This window comes from Cornus florida, unplaced genomic scaffold (genome assembly GCF_030987335.1).
Source record: "Cornus florida cultivar Cherokee Brave unplaced genomic scaffold, ASM3098733v1 CherokeeBrave_3.0.0_Hap2_Chr08, whole genome shotgun sequence".
In the NCBI taxonomy this organism is placed as follows: Eukaryota; Viridiplantae; Streptophyta; class Magnoliopsida; order Cornales; family Cornaceae; genus Cornus; species Cornus florida.
In genome coordinates this window covers 18,197,841-18,221,111 of record NW_026775578.1, presented here as the reverse complement: position 1 = coordinate 18,221,111, position 23,271 = coordinate 18,197,841, and the positions used below count along the sequence as shown (strand labels likewise).

Here is a 23,271-nt window from a genome sequence, read left to right as displayed (position 1 = left end):
TTCTCTATGTTTGCGTCATTGGGTGTTGTTTCCTTTATTCTCTCTATTCTTTCTCTAGATATGCTACTTCAGTAATTAAGGTGATTTAAGACTTTCCATATTCACCATTGTTCACCTTTCTACTACCTCTTAAAAACAAAAGGTTTTTTACTCCCATTTTTGGTAAATAACCTTTTTAAGTTATAGTTTAAGAATGTCCAGAAATGCATCTTTTAGATTCAAGTTTTTCCAATATAATTTTTAAAAACTCTCCATGCTGAAAATATTTTTAGAGAAATATAATGAATTTTCTACTTAAATTAGGCATTTTGAGAGAACTACTTTCACAATCAAACAACTATTCTCTTTTTTCTTTTTCGATAGAAGAATGTAACACCCATACCTCTATTAAAACTCGAATTCCCTGCTCTCTCTTTGATGAGGTGAGTTTGTACTAACTAAGTTATTACCCTTTTAGTATACATGCACATGTATGTTTTTTTTTGGAAAATTATGCACTTCTATGTTGATATATAGAAAAATGATACAACGAAGGACTAGTTTTAGCCCCAAAAAAATATCGAATCAACACTTCTATGCTATGGACAACCCATGTCCCTCTCTTACTCTTTTACACAACCCTCTCATCTTTCTCCCTTATCTTTCGTTCCCTTTTCTGCCCTCTCTCGCTCATCTGAAATCTATAACAGAGTTTTTAAAATCACCTGCAAACCTCTAATCTCTACCACCAAATTCAAAACCCCAGATTTGGATCTTGTATAAAAGTTTCCGCTATCCCAATTCTCTTCAATCGGTCCCAAAAAATTGCTTGTTTTTATTTTTAAATAATCTTGAATTTTGGGTTCTTATGTACCACTCAAAACCAAATCGCTAATTTTCAATCTATTTTGCCTCTTCGAAACCCTAATTTGATTTTGATTCGGCTTTTCTACGTTCGTATCACTCCATGCGTTGTACATAGCGTTCCAGACCAATGGGCTCGGGTGCTGGTGACCAAGCACTACTCATATATATATATATATATATATATATGTATTAGCACAATTGGGTAAATTTATCAAATTTATCATTTTCAAAAGAACAAATACTTCATGCATGAGGACAAAATTACCTATAAATTTTGTTAGAATCTTAAAATTGTTCATAATTTTTTGTAAAAATTTATAAAATACTGCCACTCAAAATGTACCTCCATTATCTATTACTATTATTGTTATTCAAGAACGTCCCCTCTCAATACAATTCTCTCAATACAATTCTCTAGTTCGTCACTGCTCCTCGCTCTCAATACAACTGCTCCTCGCTCGCGAAGCGAGGCATTGCTGTTTTCGAAAACACATTTTCCCATACATATATATTCTCTAGCTGCATGCTTTGCCAATAATACCCTAGTACCCATGAGAGACGGGTTATAATTATACTCTAGGATAACAGTGCTAAACCTTTTCTTGGTTTGGACTTTTTGTGAAAGATCTCTACTTTTGCTTGAAAAGTGCTTCTCAACACTATATATAGGGGGGTTTCGACTTTAACATTGTCCAATAACATTCTTCAAAGGGTACTTAAAACAACTCCTTTATCTAGTCTCACATATATACCTTCTCTCTCCCCTCTCTTTCTCTCTCTCTCTCTCTCTCATGGCAAGAGTGTCAGATCTTCCTCTTGTAGTTGGTAGAGTGATTGGAGATGTTGTTGATTATTTCTCTCCATCTGTTAAAATGACTATCACTTACAACTCTAACAAGCAGATCTATAATGGCCATGAGCTCTTTCCTTCCTCTGTGACAGCTAAACCTAGGGCTCAGGTTCATGGAGGTGATATGAGGTCCTTCTTCACACTGGTATTAACTCTCCATTATTCCTTAATTCCTTATATGTGTGTGTGTGTGTGTGTGCGCGCGTGTGCATTCATATGTATACATGTAACTTTTTTTTCTTCCTTGCAGATCATGACTGACCCTGATGTTCCTGGTCCTAGTGATCCATACCTGAGGGAGCACATACACTGGTAATGAGAAACATACAAAAATAACATCAACATCTAAAAAATGAGGCTAACCCGGAAAAAGAAAATGGAATTTAAGACTAGAGTTCAAGGCAAATGCTTTATGTAGTAGGTCATGTGGGTTTACAAGGCATTTTGTCAATTGAATTACCCATTTAAAAATTGGACGCATCTCTCCGGTACTAGTACAGTGCAGTGTAAGCACCGGAGAAGTTCAATATGTACGCCACCAATGTGTGTTTGACACCATTAAAGGAGATCTATCACTTTATTGTATCAATCACTTTATTGTGTCAATTATCATCATTGATTATTGTGCCCTCCCGTTATATGAGAGCTTTGATTAGAAAATATATAGCATCACTTGTCAAAATATTTTAGAATTTTTTGTTAAACATGGTATTAGATGATGGAAAATCATAGTATTTGAAAAAATTATTAGATGATGGAAAATCATAGCATTTTGGTCAGTCACATAAAATTAACGTGTTTAATTGCGTGACAATTTATAATTCACCGAGACCACATCTAATAACTTCTCTTGTTATGCATCTAGCTGTATCATAATATCCACTGATCAAAGAGTACAAAAAAGCACATCAATAAACCTTTTCTTTTTTAAGCCACACGATGATAAAAGTACTTATGATAAGGTCTGCACAAAATGGTTGGTTTATAGACGAACGCATCAACACATGGACCCATACCCACTAATTCAGTGAAAAAATTACTTCCATACATATATATAAATGTATTAGAAATGCAACAACCATAAATAGTAAGAGATGTGGCTTAGTTTCTTGGTATATATGTCATATGTGTGTTTCACTAAGATGAGAAAAGTTTACCCTTCAATTGAAAAAAAAAAAGAAAAAAAAAAGAGAAGAGACATACATATTTAGCAAGCTACTTACATTAATGTCTTTTTAACCTGATTTGCCTATCTTGTAGGATGGTCACAGACATCCCAGGCACAACAGATTCCTCTTTCGGTAAAGTCCTTTTTTTCCCCTCTTTTCGGGTTAATTATTTTTACTAGGTCCATTATTTATCCTTTAATTGGGCTAACTCTATCACTATTGCAGAAGCTCAATTTTTAAATCTCGTGAGTTTTACAAAAAATAAATAAATAAATTGTGTTAGTAAAATCACGACTGAACTTAGTATTTCTCTCTTTAGGCGTGATGCTGAGGCGGAATATAAACCTTTTAAAGGTTTGCATTCGGCCTCTGGTGAACACGTGTCACATAAAATTTTTACTTTTTTTTTTATACATATATATTAATTAATTTGTGGGGTTATCATGAAATATATATATTGATTGCATGCAGGAAGAGAGGTGCTGAGCTATGAAATGCCAAGGCCAAACATAGGGATCCACAGGTTTGTGTTCCTCCTCTTCAAGCAGAAGTATAGACAGACAGTGATCAGCATACCGGCTTCAAGGGACGGATTCAGTACTCGGAAATTCGCAGAAGAGAATGAGCTAGGCCTTCCTGTTGCCGCCGTGTTCTTCAATTGCCAAAGAGAAACTGCTGCAAGGAAGCGTTAATTGATTGATCAGACCATCTCTTCTTCTGCTTCACCCCAGCATATATATATATATATATATATATATATATGCATCTACTATATATTGTTAAGTATTGTGGTCCAACACCCTACAGTAGTACTCTATTTGGAACTTCATTGGTTCACTACAATAAGCCAGTGAACTGTAGGTGTATGTTCAGTCCTCTCTTGCTCTCTCTTTCTGTATTTGTACTGTTTTATGTAGACTTTTATGTGGTAGTAGTAGTAGTATATATATCTCTCTCTCTCTCTTTGTCTAGTTATGTGTGTGTGCACTGTTTACTGTAGTAGTAACTTTAGTTGTTCACACCTTGTTTTTTCATATTTGGCAACTCTGGAATGTCTCTAGGTTACTAGTTATAAAATGAAAAAGAAGAAAGCAAATCTTTCTAACGTTCTCGGATTTTTGGGAGATATTATAACCAGTCTATATATATATCAGACAAGATGCACGTATCTTAGCTAATTCTATGCTTTTCATATTTTTCTTAGCTAAATTGTACCATATACTAAATTGTTGTCCCTCAGACTAACCCTATATGGTGTACTCTATCTTTAGCGGTGCCTAACAAAAATTAGGGGTCAACAGTAGGAAAATGAGATCAATCTACTGTCATGTAACATATTTATTTATTTATTTTTTCTTCTTTGATAACAAGCAAAAACAAACAATTCATCCAAGACAAGTACAATTGGAAGTAGAGCATTTAAGCATTTAATAATCATGGGGCCATATGTTCCGCTCAACGTCACCACATTCTGCTCTGAAAGTATTTTTTTATTTTTTGTTGTTACTTCAAAAATGACGAAATTGCAAAAGCCTGCCGACTTGTTAATTATTGAATTTTTTTTTTTTTTTGTATAATTATCTTATTCATTCACATGTCAAAAATTGATACCTCTATGGACAACAAAGTCACAGAGGTATCAATTTTTGTTGGTCTTCAAAATAGTTCATCTCTCATGCTTTGCGATAGTATTTCTAACATATTTACAAGAAATTCATCATCGGATGGCTCTCAAAACTTTTTTTTTTCTTCTCAAAGATTAATTTTATATATATATATATAAAATGGCAAAGTGCCCAGTTTCCTAATTTGTGAGAATAAAAATAAATAAACAGTTTTGTATTTGAACTTCAAAACGCCAACAAAATATAATTAATTAAAATGACATGACTGTGACATGACCACAAATGAAGTGAACGTGGAATCCCATAGTCCCAGATAAATATTTTGCTGCCACGTGTTTAGCACCTCATCCTTGTCCTAACAAAGCTGCATCTCAACCTGGACGACTCGTAAAAGTCCTTCTACGGAGTGTTCTTTTTGGTATTTTTAGCTTATTTTTTCCCAAAAGTACAAATACGGACTACTTTTGAACGCAACCACACACTCTTTGCAAACTTAAAGGATTACAACTTATTGATTTGTCACACATCAAATCGTTTTAAGATAACTACTATAAAAAAAATATATAGTTATGAAAATAATTCTTTTTTTTTTAAATTAAATTTTAAAAGAAACATATTTCTATAACTATCAAGTAAATATATTTTTGTACAACTTTTTAGTTTCACTTTTTAAAAAAACATAAAACTATTCTAGAAAATAAAACCAAGCATACCTGATGCTCTAAGATTTTGATAGAAAGTTTCAAATTTACCTTCTTATTCTCAAAATTGCATTACGAAAATGGAAACATTACTTTCTTTTCCTTTTTTTTTTTTTTTTTTGGACGTATTTTTGTCACATCCAATAAGTTTATTAAAACTGTGTTTAACCAAGGTCAAAATTATAGGGGCAATTCCATTTGACTTCCATCTTCTAAAATGAATACATTTTGTTTTTAATTATTTTTCCCTTATTTTTTTTCCTTGTATCAATTGATATAAAATAAACAGCTTATATACAAACCATAAATGCTGTGTCAGTGGGCAGAGGTGGATCATTTGTTGTTTGCTGATGTATTTGTCTCCACTTTTCAGAAAAATAACTTAAAATAAATAAAAAAATTTGTGTCATGTACGTGCCGTTATGCCACGCATATAACAAACAAACATTGAAGAAGACATAACGCTTGGTCGGCAAGTGTAGAGAATTAAGTTACAAAATTCTCGGAAATTTGTAAAGAGTGTTGAAAGATTCTATAAATAGGGAGTAGCCTTATAAGTAGAGGTACAAGCACAATTAGCACTAACTTATGGTGTTTCAATCTTAGTTGCACTGCTTACTCTCTGAACAATATATTAAGGTAACATTTAGAAAAAATGAACTATGTTTTTCAGATTCACAAAATTTATCTATTTGAAAAATCAAATAATGTTTACTAAAATAGGAATTCATGTATTCATAAATTTGTATACTTTTCATACTTTCTTCAGCTAAATTGGTGTATATAAATAATGTAAACTATTACCATCTCACAACTTATATAGCAAACTATTATTTGAATTCATGAAAATAGAGCTATTAATTTTTAGGATTAATTTTACTAGCGAGAGATTTAACCAAATATAATCTTAAAATATTTTTAGAAAATTACTATCATTCATATTGTAAATAGTTGTTTCGTCTTTCAATCACATCCCCAATCATTACTTGCCAACCCCTTACATAATTTAAAATTACTTAAGTACCCTTTGACTTTGTCAAAAAGCTCTTCAACTTACAAAATTAAATTAAAAGACTAAACTATCCTTATATACTTTGCAAATTTACAATTATATATATATATATATATAATGAATACTTATGGGAAAAACTATAGTACAAAAATGCCCTCAATAAAATCTGCCACCTCATAAACATAATGGACGATTATGTAATTTCCAACCACTCCCTTCTTCGCGTGCATCTCTTTCTTTACAATGTCTGCAAATCTAAAAGAAGCATGACGCCGGCACGCCCAGACAACGCCGTTGGTGGAGGCGACAAGAACTATGGCTAGAGGAGAGGTTGTGGAGATCAGATGAAGAGGCACGACGTCGCGAGGAGAAAAGAAGGTGAAGGCGTCATCGTCGGATCTGAGACCGGAGGTCCGATTGTGGCGATGTGTTGGAGAAGAGATTGTAGCCATTCGAAATTGTTTTCTCCATCGATGAAGAATTAGAGTCAGCGAAATTGTGAGAAATTGATATCTTTAAGGGATTTCTTACACAAAAATTGGGGGAAAGAAATAGAGTGAGTTGCAGGAGGATTTGGTGGTGGTGGAGTCAGCCGAGGAAGGCCAAAGGAATTGTTCTGCTTAGATTGCAGAAGGAGGGGAGAGTGAGCAAATTTCCGGTCCCTGGTGATGATCATCATCTTCCATGGTAGATAGAGAAAGAGAATCTGGGTGTGAAGTAATTACATATTTTTATTAGTTTGCTGGTTTTTATAATGGATTTGATATTTTCTTAACAAGTCTCATCGAAAAGTTAACAGTGTCAGATCAGAATTTTTCATCTTAGTGCAAGTTCTGAAATGCTTGTTAGTTGATATTTTCTCTAGTATTAGTGAGCATTTAATTGATTCTGAATGTTGCAAGATAAAACTTTAATTATGCTAAAGAGAATTAATATTGGATTGGTTGGATTCGAGGGGGGCTGACCTTCAATCATATTTGGCATTGAAAAATTAACTAATTTAATTTGAACTAGCTCGCTAATACTGGAACTGAATCTGAATATGATCCCAAGTAAACTAGTTTAAGTCTAGGATTTGCCTAGATTGTTGAGCGGCACTGCTTGGTGAGAATGCTTTGTATTTGGGTGTGTTTGTGTATTTATATGTGTATGGAGGTCATCGACGTAGGCATGAAGAGAGGTGTAGCGCTGGAAATCGAAGTGGTCAGGGTTGACACTGCCGGCACAGAGTATCACACTGTAGTGAGGCAAGAAATAGGGCAGAATGTGGTGCCATGCCAACTGGTCGGTGCCGAAGCCGTGGGCTAGGACGAGGATCCTCTCGCCGAAGCCGACCACCTGGACGTTCAGGGCATCCAAGAGGTGATGACCCATTTCTAGGAGTTTACACACTCAAATACAAAGATGTGTGATAGAAGAATGATGGTAGTGGTGTTTTTGGAGTAGGGATGGTGGTGGGGGCACCACTGCTGGTTGTAGGGTGGGGATGGTGGTGTTCCCAGTGGTGGTTGTTTATGATTGAGAGAGAGATTTTGGCTGCCGACTGTGGAGGTGTGGGATGGTGATGGTAGCAACGCCGGTGTGGGGGTGTCGTCCGATGTGCTGTATATGCATATATTTTGGAGAGAAAAATTAATGGATAATTTTGTGTTTTTAAAGTTTGTTAATATTTAAATTATACTTGAGTGATAATAATTTTTAAAAAATATTTTAAGGCGATATTTGACCAAATTTAAAAAAATATCGTTGAAATTAACTTTAATTTTTATTGTAATAAAAAACGTCTCTCATCTTATAAGCATAAATAAAAGTAGAGGGAGGGAGTGAGTGTGTTTTAATACATTTAATTAAGAATAAGGCTCATCAGAATTCACAACAGGCTTGTGATAGTTAGGGCGTGATGAGAAAATGAAATGAATAAAAAGTTGAATTTCACCCCATTTCGTAGATAAGAAATAGATAGCATGTTAGATGACTTTGAAAGCGAAACAACTGAGTTAAATCGGTCACCTAACTTCTAATTTACTTATCAACAACAGAAGATTTGTTAGTAATTGAATTTTTTTTAAAAATTATGAATTAAAATGTTTAACTTGATATAACTAATTAAAATTAGGTTAATCCGATTAAACTGTTGAAATTCAAAACGCCAACAATACGTACAAAAATAAGTTGACAAGACTGTGACATGACCATAAATCAAGTGAAAGTGTAGTCTTATTAGTCCCTCCTCGTCCTCAATTTTTGCCACGTGTCAAAAAAGCCATGCCACGTGAGCGCCCTTTTCTTATCTTGAGAAAGCTTACATGGTGCTAGGCTGCATAACCACTCAGCAGCATGACTGGTAAAAGTGAAAAGTTCTTTTATTCTTTTGCTATTTTTAGCAGATTTTTTTATTTTATGAAAGAAGATAATACTTCTGAGCACAAGACCCACTGTTTCGAAAAAAAATTGGTAGAAAATTTCAAATTTACCTTTTTCTCTCAAAATTTTATAACAAGAATGGAAACAAAACATTTTTTCACATATTTTTGTCACAGTTTGTTCGAAGTGTGTTTCTCAAATTGTAGTAGCAATTCCATTTCATTGCTATTTCCCCTCTTTAAATTAATATGGTGTATATTTTGTTTTTGATTATTTCTGTCCCAAGATGTGCGTCCACTCTCAATCACCATTATTCAAGTTCAGCCTTCGAATCTTATAAATTTCACAGTGAGTTACAGATCTTTAAGTTACAGATCTTTCGATCTTGAAAGTCTCACAATTAAAATCGTGCCGCAAGATGTTTCAAGCTCCTGATTGAGTACACTACTTCCAAGTAAAATGCTACTATGCTCAGCCTAATAATTTATGTTGCTATCATTCTAATCATGTGGCTGTAACTTGGAACTTCCTTCAAAAATCCAACATTTGAAATCGTGTAGTCGCCACTGCACTGAGATGTTTCAAGCTATTAATTGAGTGCAGCTTTTGACCAAAATGTTATTCTATTAAAGCCTAAAAATCTATGTTGTTACCAGCCTTATCATGTGGCTGTAGATTGGGTTATTTCTTTGTTGGTTGGCCTAAAATTTGGACTTTCTTTCACAGATCCTGGTTGGCCTACAATCTGGAGTTTCTTTTAGAGATTCAATGGTTGAAATTGTACAATCATAATTGCACTTAGCTGTTTGAAGCTCCTAATCGAGTGCATTGCTTCAGAACAAATGCTATTATGTTAAGTCTAAAAATTTATGATGTTATCAGTCTTATATGGTTGTAAGTTGAGTTGTCTCTTTGCTAGTTGGCCTACAATTTAGAGTTTATTTCAATCTAACGATTGAAATCGTGTCATCATGATTGCACTTAGATGATTTAAACTCCTAATCGATTGCGCTGTTTTGGAGCAAAATGCTATTCTACTTAGCCTAATAATTTATGATGTTATCAGTCTTATTAAGTAGTTTAGGTTGAGTTGTCTCTTTACTAGTTGGATTACAATGTAGAGTTTATTTCAAATCTAATGGTTGAAATCGTGTCGTCGCGATTGCACTTAGATGTTTTAAGCTCTTAATCAAGCGAGTGCACTGCTTTGGAGCAAAATACCATTCTACTTAGCCCTAATAATATATGTTGTTATCAGTCTTATCATGTGGTTGTAGATTGAGTTGTCTCTTTGCTAGTTGGCCTCTCTGGAGTTTATTTCAAAGATCTGATGGTCGAAATCTTGTTGTCGTGATTGCACTTAGATGTTTCAAGCTCCTAACTGAGGGCACTACACTATTTATGCACAAAATGGTATTCTACTAAGCGTAATAATTTAGGATGTCACAAGTCTTATCATGTGGTTGTAGTTAGGTTGTCTCTTTACTGGTTGGCGTAATAATTTAGGATGTCACAAGTCTTATCATGTGGTTGTAGTTAGGTTGTCTCTTTACTAGTTGGCCTAATAATTTATGATGTTATCAGTCTTATCAGGTGGTTTAGGTTGCGTTGTCTCTTTGCTAGTTAGCCTACAATGTAGAGTTTATTTCAAATCTAATGATTGAAATCGTGTCGTCACAATTGCACTTAGATGTTTTAAGCTCCTAATCGATCGAGTGCAACGCTTCGGAGCAAAATACTATTCTACTTGGCCCTAATAATATATGTTGTTATCAGTCTTATCACGTGGTTGTAGATTGAATTGTCTCTTTACTAGTTGGCCTACAATCTGGAGTTTATTTCAAAAATCCGATGGCTGAAATCTTGTCATCTTGATCGCACTTGGATGTTTCAAGCTCCTAATTGATGGCACTACATTGCTTATGCACAAAATGCTATTCTACAATGCCTAATAATTGAGGATGTCATGAATCTTATCATGTTGTCGTAGTTAGTTTGTCTCTTTACTGGTTGGCCTACAATTTGGAGTTTCTCTCAAACTTTCAACAATTGAAAGTGTGTCGTCGCGATCGCATTTAGATGTTTCAAACCCTTAATTGAGTGCACTCCTTCTGCGCAAAGCTATTCCACCACCAAGCTTAATAATTTTATGCTGCTACCAGTCTTATCACATGGCTGTGGATTGGGCTGTCTCTTTGCTGGTTGCCTGCAATCTGGAGTATTTCTTTCAAAGAGCAGTCCAACCATCATACTCAACCAGTCTTGTAACATGCCTAACTCAACTGTGCAGCTTTGGTTTCTAGTTTCTACTGCTTCAAGTACTGATCCACCAATGTGTGGTTCTATTTAGATACATGTTATACCCTAGCCACTTTTTCAGATTCCACCCATTTCCTTCTCTGACCCTCTTCTCTGAGTTGATGATTATGAGATCTATGGTTGCTATTTTTTTTTGTTTTCTTTATATTTGTGTCACACTGTCTATTTTTGGATGCTCTGTTGTTTTGTTGATTGTTGGGCTTTGATAGAATAGACATGCTCCCTTGTTTGTGCATTAGAATCCTCCGGTTGTTTTCCCTTTTCCAGTACCTTTTCTAGGAGTTTCCCCTTTTCCAGTACCTTTTTCTGTTAGATTCAAGTGTTCAATTGATTGAAGGTTTTTTTATTTATTTTTTTTATTTTAAATATATGTAGCATTATTTGATAGAAAATGGAAAAGGACTGGCTGGTGTGAATTGTTTTGAATTATCTGATTGACAAGCAGGAATTATAAGACATCATCCTATCCTATATATCTGTACAAATACTGTATCAAATAAAATTGAGAACCAAAAATTTTTAAGTGCTAGATAGGTTTTATAATTTGGGATTATTTTTTTATAACAACTTAAATTTAATTTTTTTTAGTATTTAGCGATTACTGAAAACTATCTTAGTTAAAAAATTCAGCCCATTTTATTTGGAACTTATTATTTAGGTAGTATCTAAATTATATTATCTGCTACTACGTATTACTTAATTGAATAATCAATTAAGGTGTTTACAATTAAATATTTAGATAAGTTATCTAACGGTCTTTATTTAATGAATTTCTTTCTTTTACCTACCAAAACGGAGAAAAATAAGAGGACGTTGCAATTTTTTCCCAATTTAAAATTTTTCCTTTGTGCCAACAATAGTTTATCATCTAATTTTACTGATAAAATATTATATATTGCCTTTTTTTTCATATATATATATAATATTTACACTCCACTTATTTATATATGTATTCTCTTTTAAAAGGAAATGACGTTTATAATCCTAACTTCACAAGTCAAATGATTATTTTTTTTTTTTTTGACAATACTTAGGTCCTCATACTTGCATCATCCTCCCACTTAATATTCATTTTTTTTTTTTTTTTTAATTGACAATCAAAGATGATGTGTCATACTATTATTGGAACAATACTTTGGTTCTCACCATTCAAAAAAAAACATACTTAAGTCCTCACTAGTAAAGACTTAAGTATTGTCCATAATATTGTGCCACATATTCGGTGAGTATAACGTAAGTCTTATGAGGACTTAAATATTATCTATTGTTTTTAAAATTACACAACTTTTCTTACAGATTTGGTTGACCTCCTCCTCTCTTTCTCTCATCTTTAATGTTTTTCGCTTCTTTTGACAAAGTCCAAAAAAAAATTATAAATAAATTAACTGCTTTGTCATGAGAAACCAAAAATAAAAAATTATCTATGGTAGATAAATTATGTTTTTTGACAGGACAAAAAATAAATAAAAAGGAAAACTAAAAAAAAAAAAAAAAGAGATGAAGAAGAAGTTAAATTTATAGTATAAAGGGTTCTTATGGTATTTTAAAATAAGGAAGATGCATTAATTAGTTTATTGATCTTCTTGTCATTTTCTCTAAATGGAAATAAGTAAGAAATTAAAAGAAATTAAAAAATTTAAATAAAAAAAAAAAAAAAGTGAAGTGAATGAAAAGAAAAATTATTTTCTAGCATGTATTTGGTAGGCATGAAAATTAATTCAAGAAAATTGTAGGAAAATATTAGTTTGTTATTTTGGATAGTATAAAAGTGAAAACAAAATGATCGAACATACCAAAATTACCCTTATGGTTTCAAATACTAAAAAATAAATGAATTTGTATTTGATGATATCAATTTTTAGGAAAGAAATAGTAAAATGATGGATTATTAAGTTTAATAATATAATTATTTATATTTAAAATAAGGCTTCATAATACTTTCTTATGTAGAAGTAGAACTAATTATTAGTTTAAGAGAAACCCTTAGAAAAAAAAAAAAAAAAAAAAAAAAAAAAAAAAAAGCAAGATGAAGAAACTAATGGCAATACTAATTTTTGACAGATATTTGATTGCATGTTGTTATTGCCAATTATATATGAACTTGTAGAAAAGCAAAAAAATAGTTGTTTGCAACAACTTGCCTCTTTGAAATCCAGTATTTTGCATAATTAAGTTAATGGGTAAAATAGGAACATCAAATAAAAGGCATTATTTTCACGATGAAAATATTATTTTCCGATGTTTTGTGCCGGAAAAGTTTTGGGAGAAAATAGGCTAAAAAATTAATTTTCCATTACTTATTTTTCCATCTATCAAACTCTGAAAAAAAAAATATTAAAAAATTTTCTCTTCACTTTCTTTTCTAGTTGATTCCACCTGACCATTTTCTTTCCTAGTTGATTCCACCTAACCAAATGAAGTCAAGAGAAAAAGACAAGATGGGTACATGTAATACAAATAGTATAATAATTTTTAGATTCCTTATTTAATAATTTTTAGATTCCTTATTTATAAAGTAAAACAATTTTATAAATTTATGTAAATAAGACAATTTTATTTATAATGTTTGTGTTATTTCTGTAATGATGACATCAACCTCTTGAAGAAGTGGCTTCCATTTAGAAGGGGGGGGTGTAGGGGAATAAGAGCTGTTCTTCTACCCAATTAATAAATTAAAATCCAATTGAAGTTTCCACATTTGGATGATTGCTTCTTTCTCTTTTGGGCTCTCTCTGGATCTGCCCAAATTGTACACTTGTTTGGGCCACTCAAGGCCTATTTAAGACTGTTCTTGGGTCTAGTTCCATCCTCCTTTGAGCCTGAACTTCTACACTTATTCAATTACGAATGGGCTCTAATTAGATGGCATAAACTCTTCTCTTCCATTCCTTCTTTGAGAAGGCCGAATGTACAAGCTCTGGTGAGGGGAAGAATATATAGTGAGTATATATATATATATATTTTGCTTGAACTTAAAAAAAAAAAAAAAAATTCATTACAATATATTTATTTCCTCAAAATGTCTTATTGTTTGAGAACCAAAGAAAAGTATCAGTTATATGAATATATCCCACTAATCTAAAAGAAGAGGGTTTCAACCTCCTTAAAAACAAGATATATATATATATATATATATATATATATATATATATATATATATATATCATGATTCGTTATATCGTCTGATGCACGACGTGTTGGTCGATACGCAACCCTTTTTTAAGTTCGATACGCGACTCGTATCGGTCAGTTTACACTGACTTTGTTCAAGTCCGTTATACCACTACGGTGACCGATAATGCGATCGTGACCGATACTGCAAACCATGCAGGGCCGGCCCTGGCGACTGCCAGGGCCTCAGAATTTTGGGGGCCTCAAATTTTATAGGCCCAAGTATGATGGGCTACAAAAAAAAAAAAAAGAAAAAAAAAAATTGTAACTAAATGTATCAAATCATTTAAGGGGCCTCAAATTTTATAGGCCCATTAATGTTGGGCCACCAAAAAAAAAAAAAAAAATTATAACCAACATGCAACAAATAAAGGACCTCAAGAATGATGAGCCACCAAAAAAAAAATTTATAATCAAACCGTAACAATTTAAACTCACCTCCAAATTTAGGGCCATCAAAATGAAGCAAGAATGATGGGCCATCATCTACTACTAGGCCTCACATTTAAAGTTTGCCTAGGGCCTCTCAAGAATTTTTCAATCTCAGGCCCTGGAACCATGATATATATATTTATATATATAATCATCACTTAGTGAATAAAAATCAAAATTGTGTGTGCAAAATAGTTTGTTGTGTTTGATTGGATGATGCTTTTGAAGGTAATTTACATTTTCTCCTAATCATATATATGATAGACCTAGGAGATAGAATCATTGTGCATTAGTTGGTGCGTGCATGTTTCCTCCCCCTGGGCAAAACAAAAACACTGATGAGAGAGAGAACGAGAGTCAATGATCAATTTCATACTACTTACTAATTGTAAAACCAAAAACATAATTTTCCAACTTGCTAGTTGAAATTGAAAACTAATAATCTACATGGTAATGATTAGGATTTAGAATTAGCTAGCCACATTAAATGGAAGAAGAGAGCATCGATCTTGGGATACGTACATGCACTTCAAAACTATATATATATATATATATTATTATAAATGGAAAACCATGTGAACCCTTAGCCTTCCATTTTCAAGTCTCCCCTTTGAAATTACACTCCCTGTTTGGTATTCTCTCATTCAGAAATCCCCCAATACCACTCACCAACTTGCCACGGTTTTAATTGACTCAACATTGTCGTGACCACAATGTTTACTACTATTATATATATATATATATATAGAGAGAGAGAGAGAGAGAGAGAGAAGTCAAGGTCACCGGAAGGCCAAAATTTCATTTAAGTAGAATTGTAGCTGACTTGACCAATTATTTTAATGGTTATTGGACAGTACTGGAACTGACTGTAAGATGACGGTCTAACAACAAGCTTGTGATCTCGGCACCTAATTAATACAGTATGATAGGAATAAACGTACTCAATTACAGTAGTTATATATATATATTCCCTATACCAAGTACCATATGAACCTTTCAGGATCATTTATTTGACAGTTGAAACTTGAAAGTTTAAGTCTTTGAGACTGGTTTTTTCCTTGGCGAATGCTTTGAATGTATGATGAAAATTGAGACCTCTCTTAGAAATTGAGGTCTGTTTGAACATCCAAATCAATAAATTTCTTTTATTTCTATAAATATCATTTTTTTTTTTGTAAAAGAAATCATATACAACAAAATTACAAAAGCCCAAATATGTTTGATCGAAGACAAAACTTTAAAACTCAAAATAACAGTCACTCAAAGATTACATGTTAATTGTTGCTATTTTTTTACCTTTCTTTCTTTAGATTTTAGGTATTGTTCCACATAGCGATTGCCTGGTCAATAAAAAGCTCCTTCTATGTTTTTTCTTTTTAATTATGGGGAAAATCAACCATGTTCTCTTTCTCTTTTTCTTTTGCTTTTCTTAATTTTTTTTTCAATAATACTATAGTGCTCTATTGATTTTTTTTGGCCACTCCAATTCTAACAAAAACTCTTTAGACATTAATAGATAAAATAAAGTGTCTATCCTCTGCGAACTGAAGATTTCCACTCTAATGAATTAAAAAAAGAATATTAAAATCCGTACAGAATGCTCTCATAAGAATTTAACTAGTAGATATTTTGAACACCAAACTGTGTAGACTTGTCATTCACTCACTATTTTATCCTCTTTCTTCTCTACCTTCTCCAAATAACTCGTTCTCTATTTATTAAGTCTTCAACACATATTTTTAGAGGTCAAGCTTGCCGTACAAGAGAAATACTCCTAAAAACTTACAACATTTTGACGTCACATATCATGCAAGTGCAATCGATCAAACTCTTTAGAACTCCACAGTCGAAACAAGTGTGACTAGTCAAATTTCTTCACAACTTCAACATAACTTGTTGAGACACAATTCCTAACAGACAGGAGCCTTCAAACGTTATCCCTTTGCATGAAAGTCTTCGTAAAAGTTTTTCGCATGCAATTTTGCTAGGATAAGTGGATATTAGTGTTTGTTTGTTTGTTTGTTTTAACTTCAAAAATAAATAAATAAAAAGGACAGACTGAAAAACAAATTGATTAGCAAACGCCTCTAATATATTGACATGATTTCTTTCTTATAAAAAGAAGAGGTGGGGAGTAAATGTCACTAGCATGTATTGTGAATAATGACTCTGTTTTTAACTTAAATAAAAAATAAAAGGAAAAAGTGAGGGTATTTTTTTTTTTTTTCCTTGAAAAGTTTAAACAAATATATACCCACTATATATTGTATGCCATTTGAAAAGGTAAGTTCAATAGCAGGCTGAGAAAGGTGATAATAATCTTCTCATATTAATAATCATATTTTAATTTTTTTATTTTATTTGGGGACATAAACATTTTAGAAAATTATATTATATTTTATCCTTCAAAAATATACTTGCACTCCACAATTATTCCAAATTTGAAGAGTAATTTTGTCATTTTATTTATTCAAATTTTTAAAGGTCACATCCTTGTGACTCTAATATAATTATATATAATTAAACCTGCAAAATGAATTAGTTTCATGACAAATAATTCCCCCAATGCCTTGTGAAAATATTTGAACCCACTACCTCTTGCTTTGGAAAAAAATAAAAATAAAAAAAATAAGATCAACATTCTTCTCGTGGAAATTTTTTCATTCATCCCCTTAAAGAGTAACAAAAAAAGTTAGATTTTGCATATCTTAGTCTTTACTTTTAAAAAAATTATTGATAAAATTTATTTGACTAAATAGGTTCATTGACCAAAAAATACACAATTTTAATTAAGAAAGAGGACAAAAGAAAAAAAAGTAAAAAAAATAAAAAGAAATCACACATGTTTTAGGGGGATGACTAAACTATTGCATGCCTGTAAACAAATTCGGCACAAAAAAATTTAAACTAAGTCATAATTTCAACATATTGTCTATGAAATGTCACCAAAATCCAAACAATAAGGCCGTTTGTTGTAATTAATTCAGAGTGTTGTCACGGGAGGGTGTTCTTTTGCAACTTGGGCACGGAAGTGTATATATATATACACATACATACACAAAGTCACAAACATATCGATTTGAACTTTTGTCCCTCTGTAGGTAGCCTTTTAAAAATGCATGACTTTGGATTTGGGGCTTTATGCATTGTCATATATTGCAACTTGCAAGTAGTTCATAGGTAAAGTAAGGATAAAGAAAAAACATGCTTATAATTTTAATCCATTTTTAGGGTAGCCCTTTGATCTGTTTGTCGCCTAATGGGTGAGGAGGAACCTTTTCCTTATAGTTCACGTGTTATGAATCACGATAATGATAAGATTATATTATAAATAATACTTAGGTATTAATCGGTGAGAATGTACATCAGTTTAATTGGTAATGTGTATCAATAATAAATGAATCTATTTTATTTTAATTATTATATCGAATATGGTAATTAACCTATCATTTTTTATTTTATAAGTGGGTCATCTTTGATTTTATAATTAAAGAGAGCATGTTAATATATTATTGATCTACATCAATATTTGTGGATAGCTGTGTTGATGGGTAGTGTGAAGCCTCATAGATATTATACACCATGGTCCAACTTTGCGGTCCACATCAATTTTTTAGGGGGTATTTTGATAATTTTCGCACTTATTATGTTGCAACCCTTGGACATAACCTTGAATTTTAGGTGAACCAAGTAAAATTTGTGTATTCTTATTGTGTATATTTGATCTCTTTCTTATATTTTCTGTTTAATTGCGGAATACGTGTCTGCACCGTATCCATGTTCTACTTGTTAAGAATTTAGGATCAGCGTGGTATTGTGTATGTGTTTCGTACTCGTGTCCATACTACATAGGATATTATGATACAACCAACCGGAAGGATGGTTATAAGAAGACATGTAATGTTCAAAATAAAAAATAAGCTCAACCACCTTAATTCAATTCTCTGGGCTAAGGATAGCGATATTACCAAAACCTAACAAATATTTTAGATTAATTTGCCATCAAAGCATTTTTGTTTTTCATTTTACTACTTTTTAGATTCGATAAATTATATTGACCTCCCCTTGAATTTGGGCAAAATTACCTTTCAATGATATCCCTACCTTTTTCTCTCAGGGAGACATGTTAACCAAATTTTATAAAATGATAATCATGTCAATCTTTGTATAAAAATCTTGCTCTTTCCTTTTATGAAAATCAAGGTATGATACTCCTTACTTTTTTCTCTCAGGGAGACATACTAACCAAATTTTATAAAATAATAATTATGTCGGTCTTTGTATGAAAATCTTGCTATTTCCTTTTATGAAAATCAAGGTATTACTAATTTTTCACATTCAAATCACATAATCAGGGCATTACTAACTTTTCACATTCAAGTCACATTAACAAATGAGTTAAGGGGAAACCAAAGTAATAAACGTTGAATGATTTACTTATAGATAATTTGTTCAAATCTCAAAGGAGGTGAGTAAAATTTAACCTTTCAAATTCACCCTTCTTGTCAATTTTTTTTTAAAATTTGTTTTTATTAAAAATAATCTTTTTCTTTTTCTTTTTCTTTTTCTTTTTCTAACTTTAATTGGGTTAAACAGTAAAGGTAGGGTCGTCCAACAAATTGCTTTCCAATGTTAGAATATGAAAGGTTGAAAAACAAGAAGTAAAGATGGGGTATATATGATTTGAAAACAATGGGAAAGGGTGGTGGAAGAGAATCATATACAGTGCTCCCTAATATACAAAAGCAAAAGGTTAAAAAGAGAGAGAAAGAGAGAGATTTGAGCCTCCGTTTCCGTTTCATCATTTCCTGAAAATCCGCTCATCATCATATCTTGTCGGTAAGTTTTTCTACACTAATCTCACCACCAATTACAGAATTTCCCCAGAAAATTAAAAAAAGGTACCAATTACAGATTTCATGATCTAATAAGTGGGTCATCAACAGGGTTGTTGAGGTGGCCTCACATGTGCCACTAGATAGTGGCTTGTGTATAATGTATATATGTGGTAAAAGTGGACATAATTTACCATGCTAAGTGCGCTTTTGAAATAGAAAGTTACAAATGATGTTTGATTATCTTAAAAGTTACTTTGAAGTATAAGGTTGACTGGCATGTCATCATATCATACCTCGTTTGAACAAATGAATCCCCATCTCTAGTTGTAATGAATTAAAAAGAAAATTGAATTGGGAAAAGTTTCTATCATTTGTTTGGTAAGGTTTTGAATTTGGAGTTCGAGAAATTTTAATTTAAATTTTATACTAAAAAATTTTTAATCTTAAATTTAATGTGTTAATTTGGTAGTGTCAAACATAATAAAAATGTATATTCAATAATACAGTATTATAATCTCAAGAAAAGTTACTTATATAATCAATGGTATGTCAATACTGACCGAACGAGGAATTTATTTTAGGGAAGCAAATTGAATATGGTGAAAAGAAAAGAAAATTGAAAAATAGAAGATGTGTGATAAGTGTCAAAAAGATGTATATCTCGAACTTTATTCTTGCATACATTAGTACCTTATTTCTATTTTTGTTTATTTTTGTAGTTCTAATTTGTTTTATTTCCTATTTCAGGTGCTTATAGCTAGGGGTGGCAATATTTGACACGACACGCTAACACAACACGAATACGACACGAGATAAGTAAGTTTGGATTTGGGTTAATCATGTTCGTGTCATAATCGTGTCGACACGGATTGACCTGCTAATTAAACGTGTAGTGTTCGTGTTTGACCCTATAAACACGATTATGACACGATTAACCCGATTAACTAAACATGTCAGATAAACGTGTCGTGTTCGTGTCAAAAATGACCCATTTAACAAAACATGTAGAATAAATATGTCGTATTCGTGTCAAAAATGACTTAAATGTGTCTTTGCGTATCGTGTCAAGTCTTAACCCATTTATTAAACAGGTTATGCGTGTCGTGTCGTGTCACACGTATAATAATCGTGTCGTGTTCGTGTCAAGGGTCTTAGACACAATTAATAGTCGTGTCGTGTTCGTGTTAACCCTAATCGTGTCCGTGTCGTAATCGTGTCAACACGAACATGACACGCCAACACGAATTGCCACCCCTACTTATAGTTAATCAGGGCTAAATTCAGTTCTTTAAAGCTTCTATGAAATATTTGTGAAGAAGAGCTAAGAAAGCAAGCCAAGGTGTAGATTCCAATACAACTCGATCGATTGAGTTAGTTCGAGCACTGTTCGGAACACGATTGATTGAGTACTTAACTCGATAGATTAAATTTGGGATCGAAGCTCTTCAACTTTATATCTTGAGCTCTCTTCAACACCATTTCAGGGTGCACTAAAATGATGAGTCTCATGTACGGGTTCTAACCATTTTCATGCCTTGGAGCTAATGTATGAATAGAAGAGTGAACTCATTTGAAGATATAATTGGTTTTGGCAAGGATTGGAACTCTATCTCTAGGGGTTTTTTTCTCCTTCAAAAGATTGAAGAAGAAGGCTTGGTTGTGCTTAGGGATAGAGATTCAACCAACATTGAAGATCCAAATCTCCTCCATGGATAGCTAAACTTCCATGTAGGATTTGAATGAAGCCTTAAGCCAAGTAATTGTATATTTGTTTTCAATTTGGAGATTTATTTGTGTTGATTGTACAAGCTTAAGGATTGGACTTAGTTATACCAAGCTTAATTGTATCTAATTTATGTAATTGAGCAATTTCTAATACTTATATTGTCTTGTATATTGATGAATTTGGATTAATCTCAACCTCTTCACCTTTTGTAATTGTGAAGAGGATGGTTATGTAATGAAGCTTAATGATATAATTGTAATCAATTTGATAGTCCATAATTGTATTACACATTAGATGATAAATAGGTAGGTATACAATGCATGCCTAGCTTAGATGGATTATGCTTGTTGATATCAATTGTAGTATTTTCTTGATTTCAATTGTGTGCTTATAGCCACAATTCATTGATTTACACTTGTCCTCCCCATAATTGTTAGTAAGGATACGAATACACTGCTAAAGGTGGACTCCATGCCCCAAGCTTCTCCATATTATCTTCTCTTGTCCAATGTTATCTCGATTTTACTTGCATCCTACTAAGATTCATTTAAGGATATATATATATATATATATATATATATATATATATATATATATATTTTAATTGGTACTCACACACACATGCCTTCACCGAGACTCGAATTCCTAACCTCCCTTTGGGAGGTAAGAGTTTGGTGCCGCTAAGCTACGGACCCGTTAATAAGATTCATTTAAGTTGATTAATTAGGAAAAATTTAACCTCTATTTCGTATCACTTGTTCATTAAATTTGAATTGGATCAAACCAATAGTCCTTGTGAACGATCCCCTAACTCACAATATTGCAAAGTAGTGGTTATAAATATAAAATTGAACTATAAACATGTCTAAATCCACACCGATCAATGTGCAGTAATTAAGAACCGTTCACAAAAAAAAAAATATCTAGCACATAAATTTGAAAAACATAAAATATGTACTCACTAAGTTCATAGAATCTCATTAATAAATGTAAAGAAGAGAAAACAAAATAAGAAAAATGAAATAAAATCATATATGAGTGCAAGAAGAAGTAATTTTAAGAAGAAGAGGGGGAGGAGGAAGAAGAATAAAATAAAAAGGAGGAAAAATAAGAGAACTTTGAAGGGAAAAACGCAGATTTGATTATAAAAGGGTAAGGAAAAAATTTTTGAGGAGGAGAAGAGAGTGAAAGAAATATGAAAGGAAGGATTAGAAAAAAATTTGTTAAGATAGAATTTTAGGGGAAGCATTTTGCAAAATTTCACAAAATTATGTATCTATATAAGTGAGGAAAGTAAAATTAGGTATCAGCTCGAGGGGGTGGGTGGGGAGCTGGAGCTGCCTCCCTTTGCCTATGCTAGCTCCGTGCCTGTATATCAAATTACAAATACGCATACATATTTATACACAGTCCTAGCAAAAATATCATTTTAATTAATTGATTAAGAAAATGCCTATCAAAATCTGGTAATTAATTAGTTCAATTTTTATGTTTTTTTTCAATAAGCTGCTGAATGATCATATTTCTACTGTGAAGTACAGTTCTAAACATTATGGAGCATATGCTATCTCTTCATTAATTTTGTCAAAGTTCTCTTCATTCTTTCTTTTTTTTTTTTGAATAAAGTAGAATTTCAAACTTTGGATGAAAAATACCATGTATAATTTTGCAGTTGCTTAAAATTTCAAAATGAGAACTTTGTCAAAATTAATGAAGAGATAACATATGCTCCATAATGTTTAGAACTGTACTTCACAGTGAAATATGATCATTCAGCAGCTTATATTGAAAAAAAAAAAAAAAAAGTTGAACTAATTAATTACCAGAGGCTACCTTGGCCAATAAAATACTTTCTTGTTGAGTAAAAGCTTCTTTATAGACATATCATAAATGGAATTAGTCTTTTTAAAAAAGGATCATAATATATTTTATCTTTTTATATTGCTCTACTTTTCTTTTAGGTATTGACTATTGACTAGTTGTTCTCCCCTTCTCTCCTTCTGTTTTTTAATTTAATTTTCCTCTTATTGAGGTCCCTGGCACAATGTCAACTTAGAAGAAATGTGTACATGTGGGTAAAATTCCATGATAACTACTCTTAACATACATCACTATAATGAATAATGGAATAATGAATAACAACAATTAATAAATTAATAACCAAAACTAACATTAAATATGTTATGACTATTCTAGGATTCTCTTGATACAGTTTTGC

At 32.1% G+C, this 23,271-nt stretch overlaps 1 protein-coding gene across 1 annotated transcript; it reads left to right on the top strand.

Moving 5' to 3' along the window:
* Positions 1 to 1,551: 1,551 nt before the first annotated feature.
* On the top strand, positions 1,552 to 3,948 carry LOC132268464 (CEN-like protein 2). Its single transcript, XM_059769305.1, has 4 exons — positions 1,552 to 1,841; positions 1,947 to 2,008; positions 2,957 to 2,997; positions 3,337 to 3,948. The coding sequence occupies exons 1-4, from the start codon at positions 1,638 to 1,640 to the stop codon at positions 3,555 to 3,557; spliced, it is 528 nt and encodes a 175-aa protein (XP_059625288.1). The 5' UTR covers positions 1,552 to 1,637; the 3' UTR covers positions 3,558 to 3,948.
* Positions 3,949 to 23,271: the final 19,323 nt, after the last annotated feature.

Bases quoted from the DNA above. Each gene is read 5' to 3' on its own strand.
- LOC132268464 (XM_059769305.1), top strand. From the start codon at position 1,638: ATGGCAAGAGTGTCAGATCTTCCTCTTGTAGTTGGTAGAGTGATTGGA. The intron at 1,842-1,946 runs GTATTAACTCTC...TCTTCCTTGCAG, and splicing joins TGAGGTCCTTCTTCACACTG to ATCATGACTGACCCTGATGT. The intron at 2,009-2,956 runs GTAATGAGAAAC...CCTATCTTGTAG, and splicing joins CTGAGGGAGCACATACACTG to GATGGTCACAGACATCCCAG.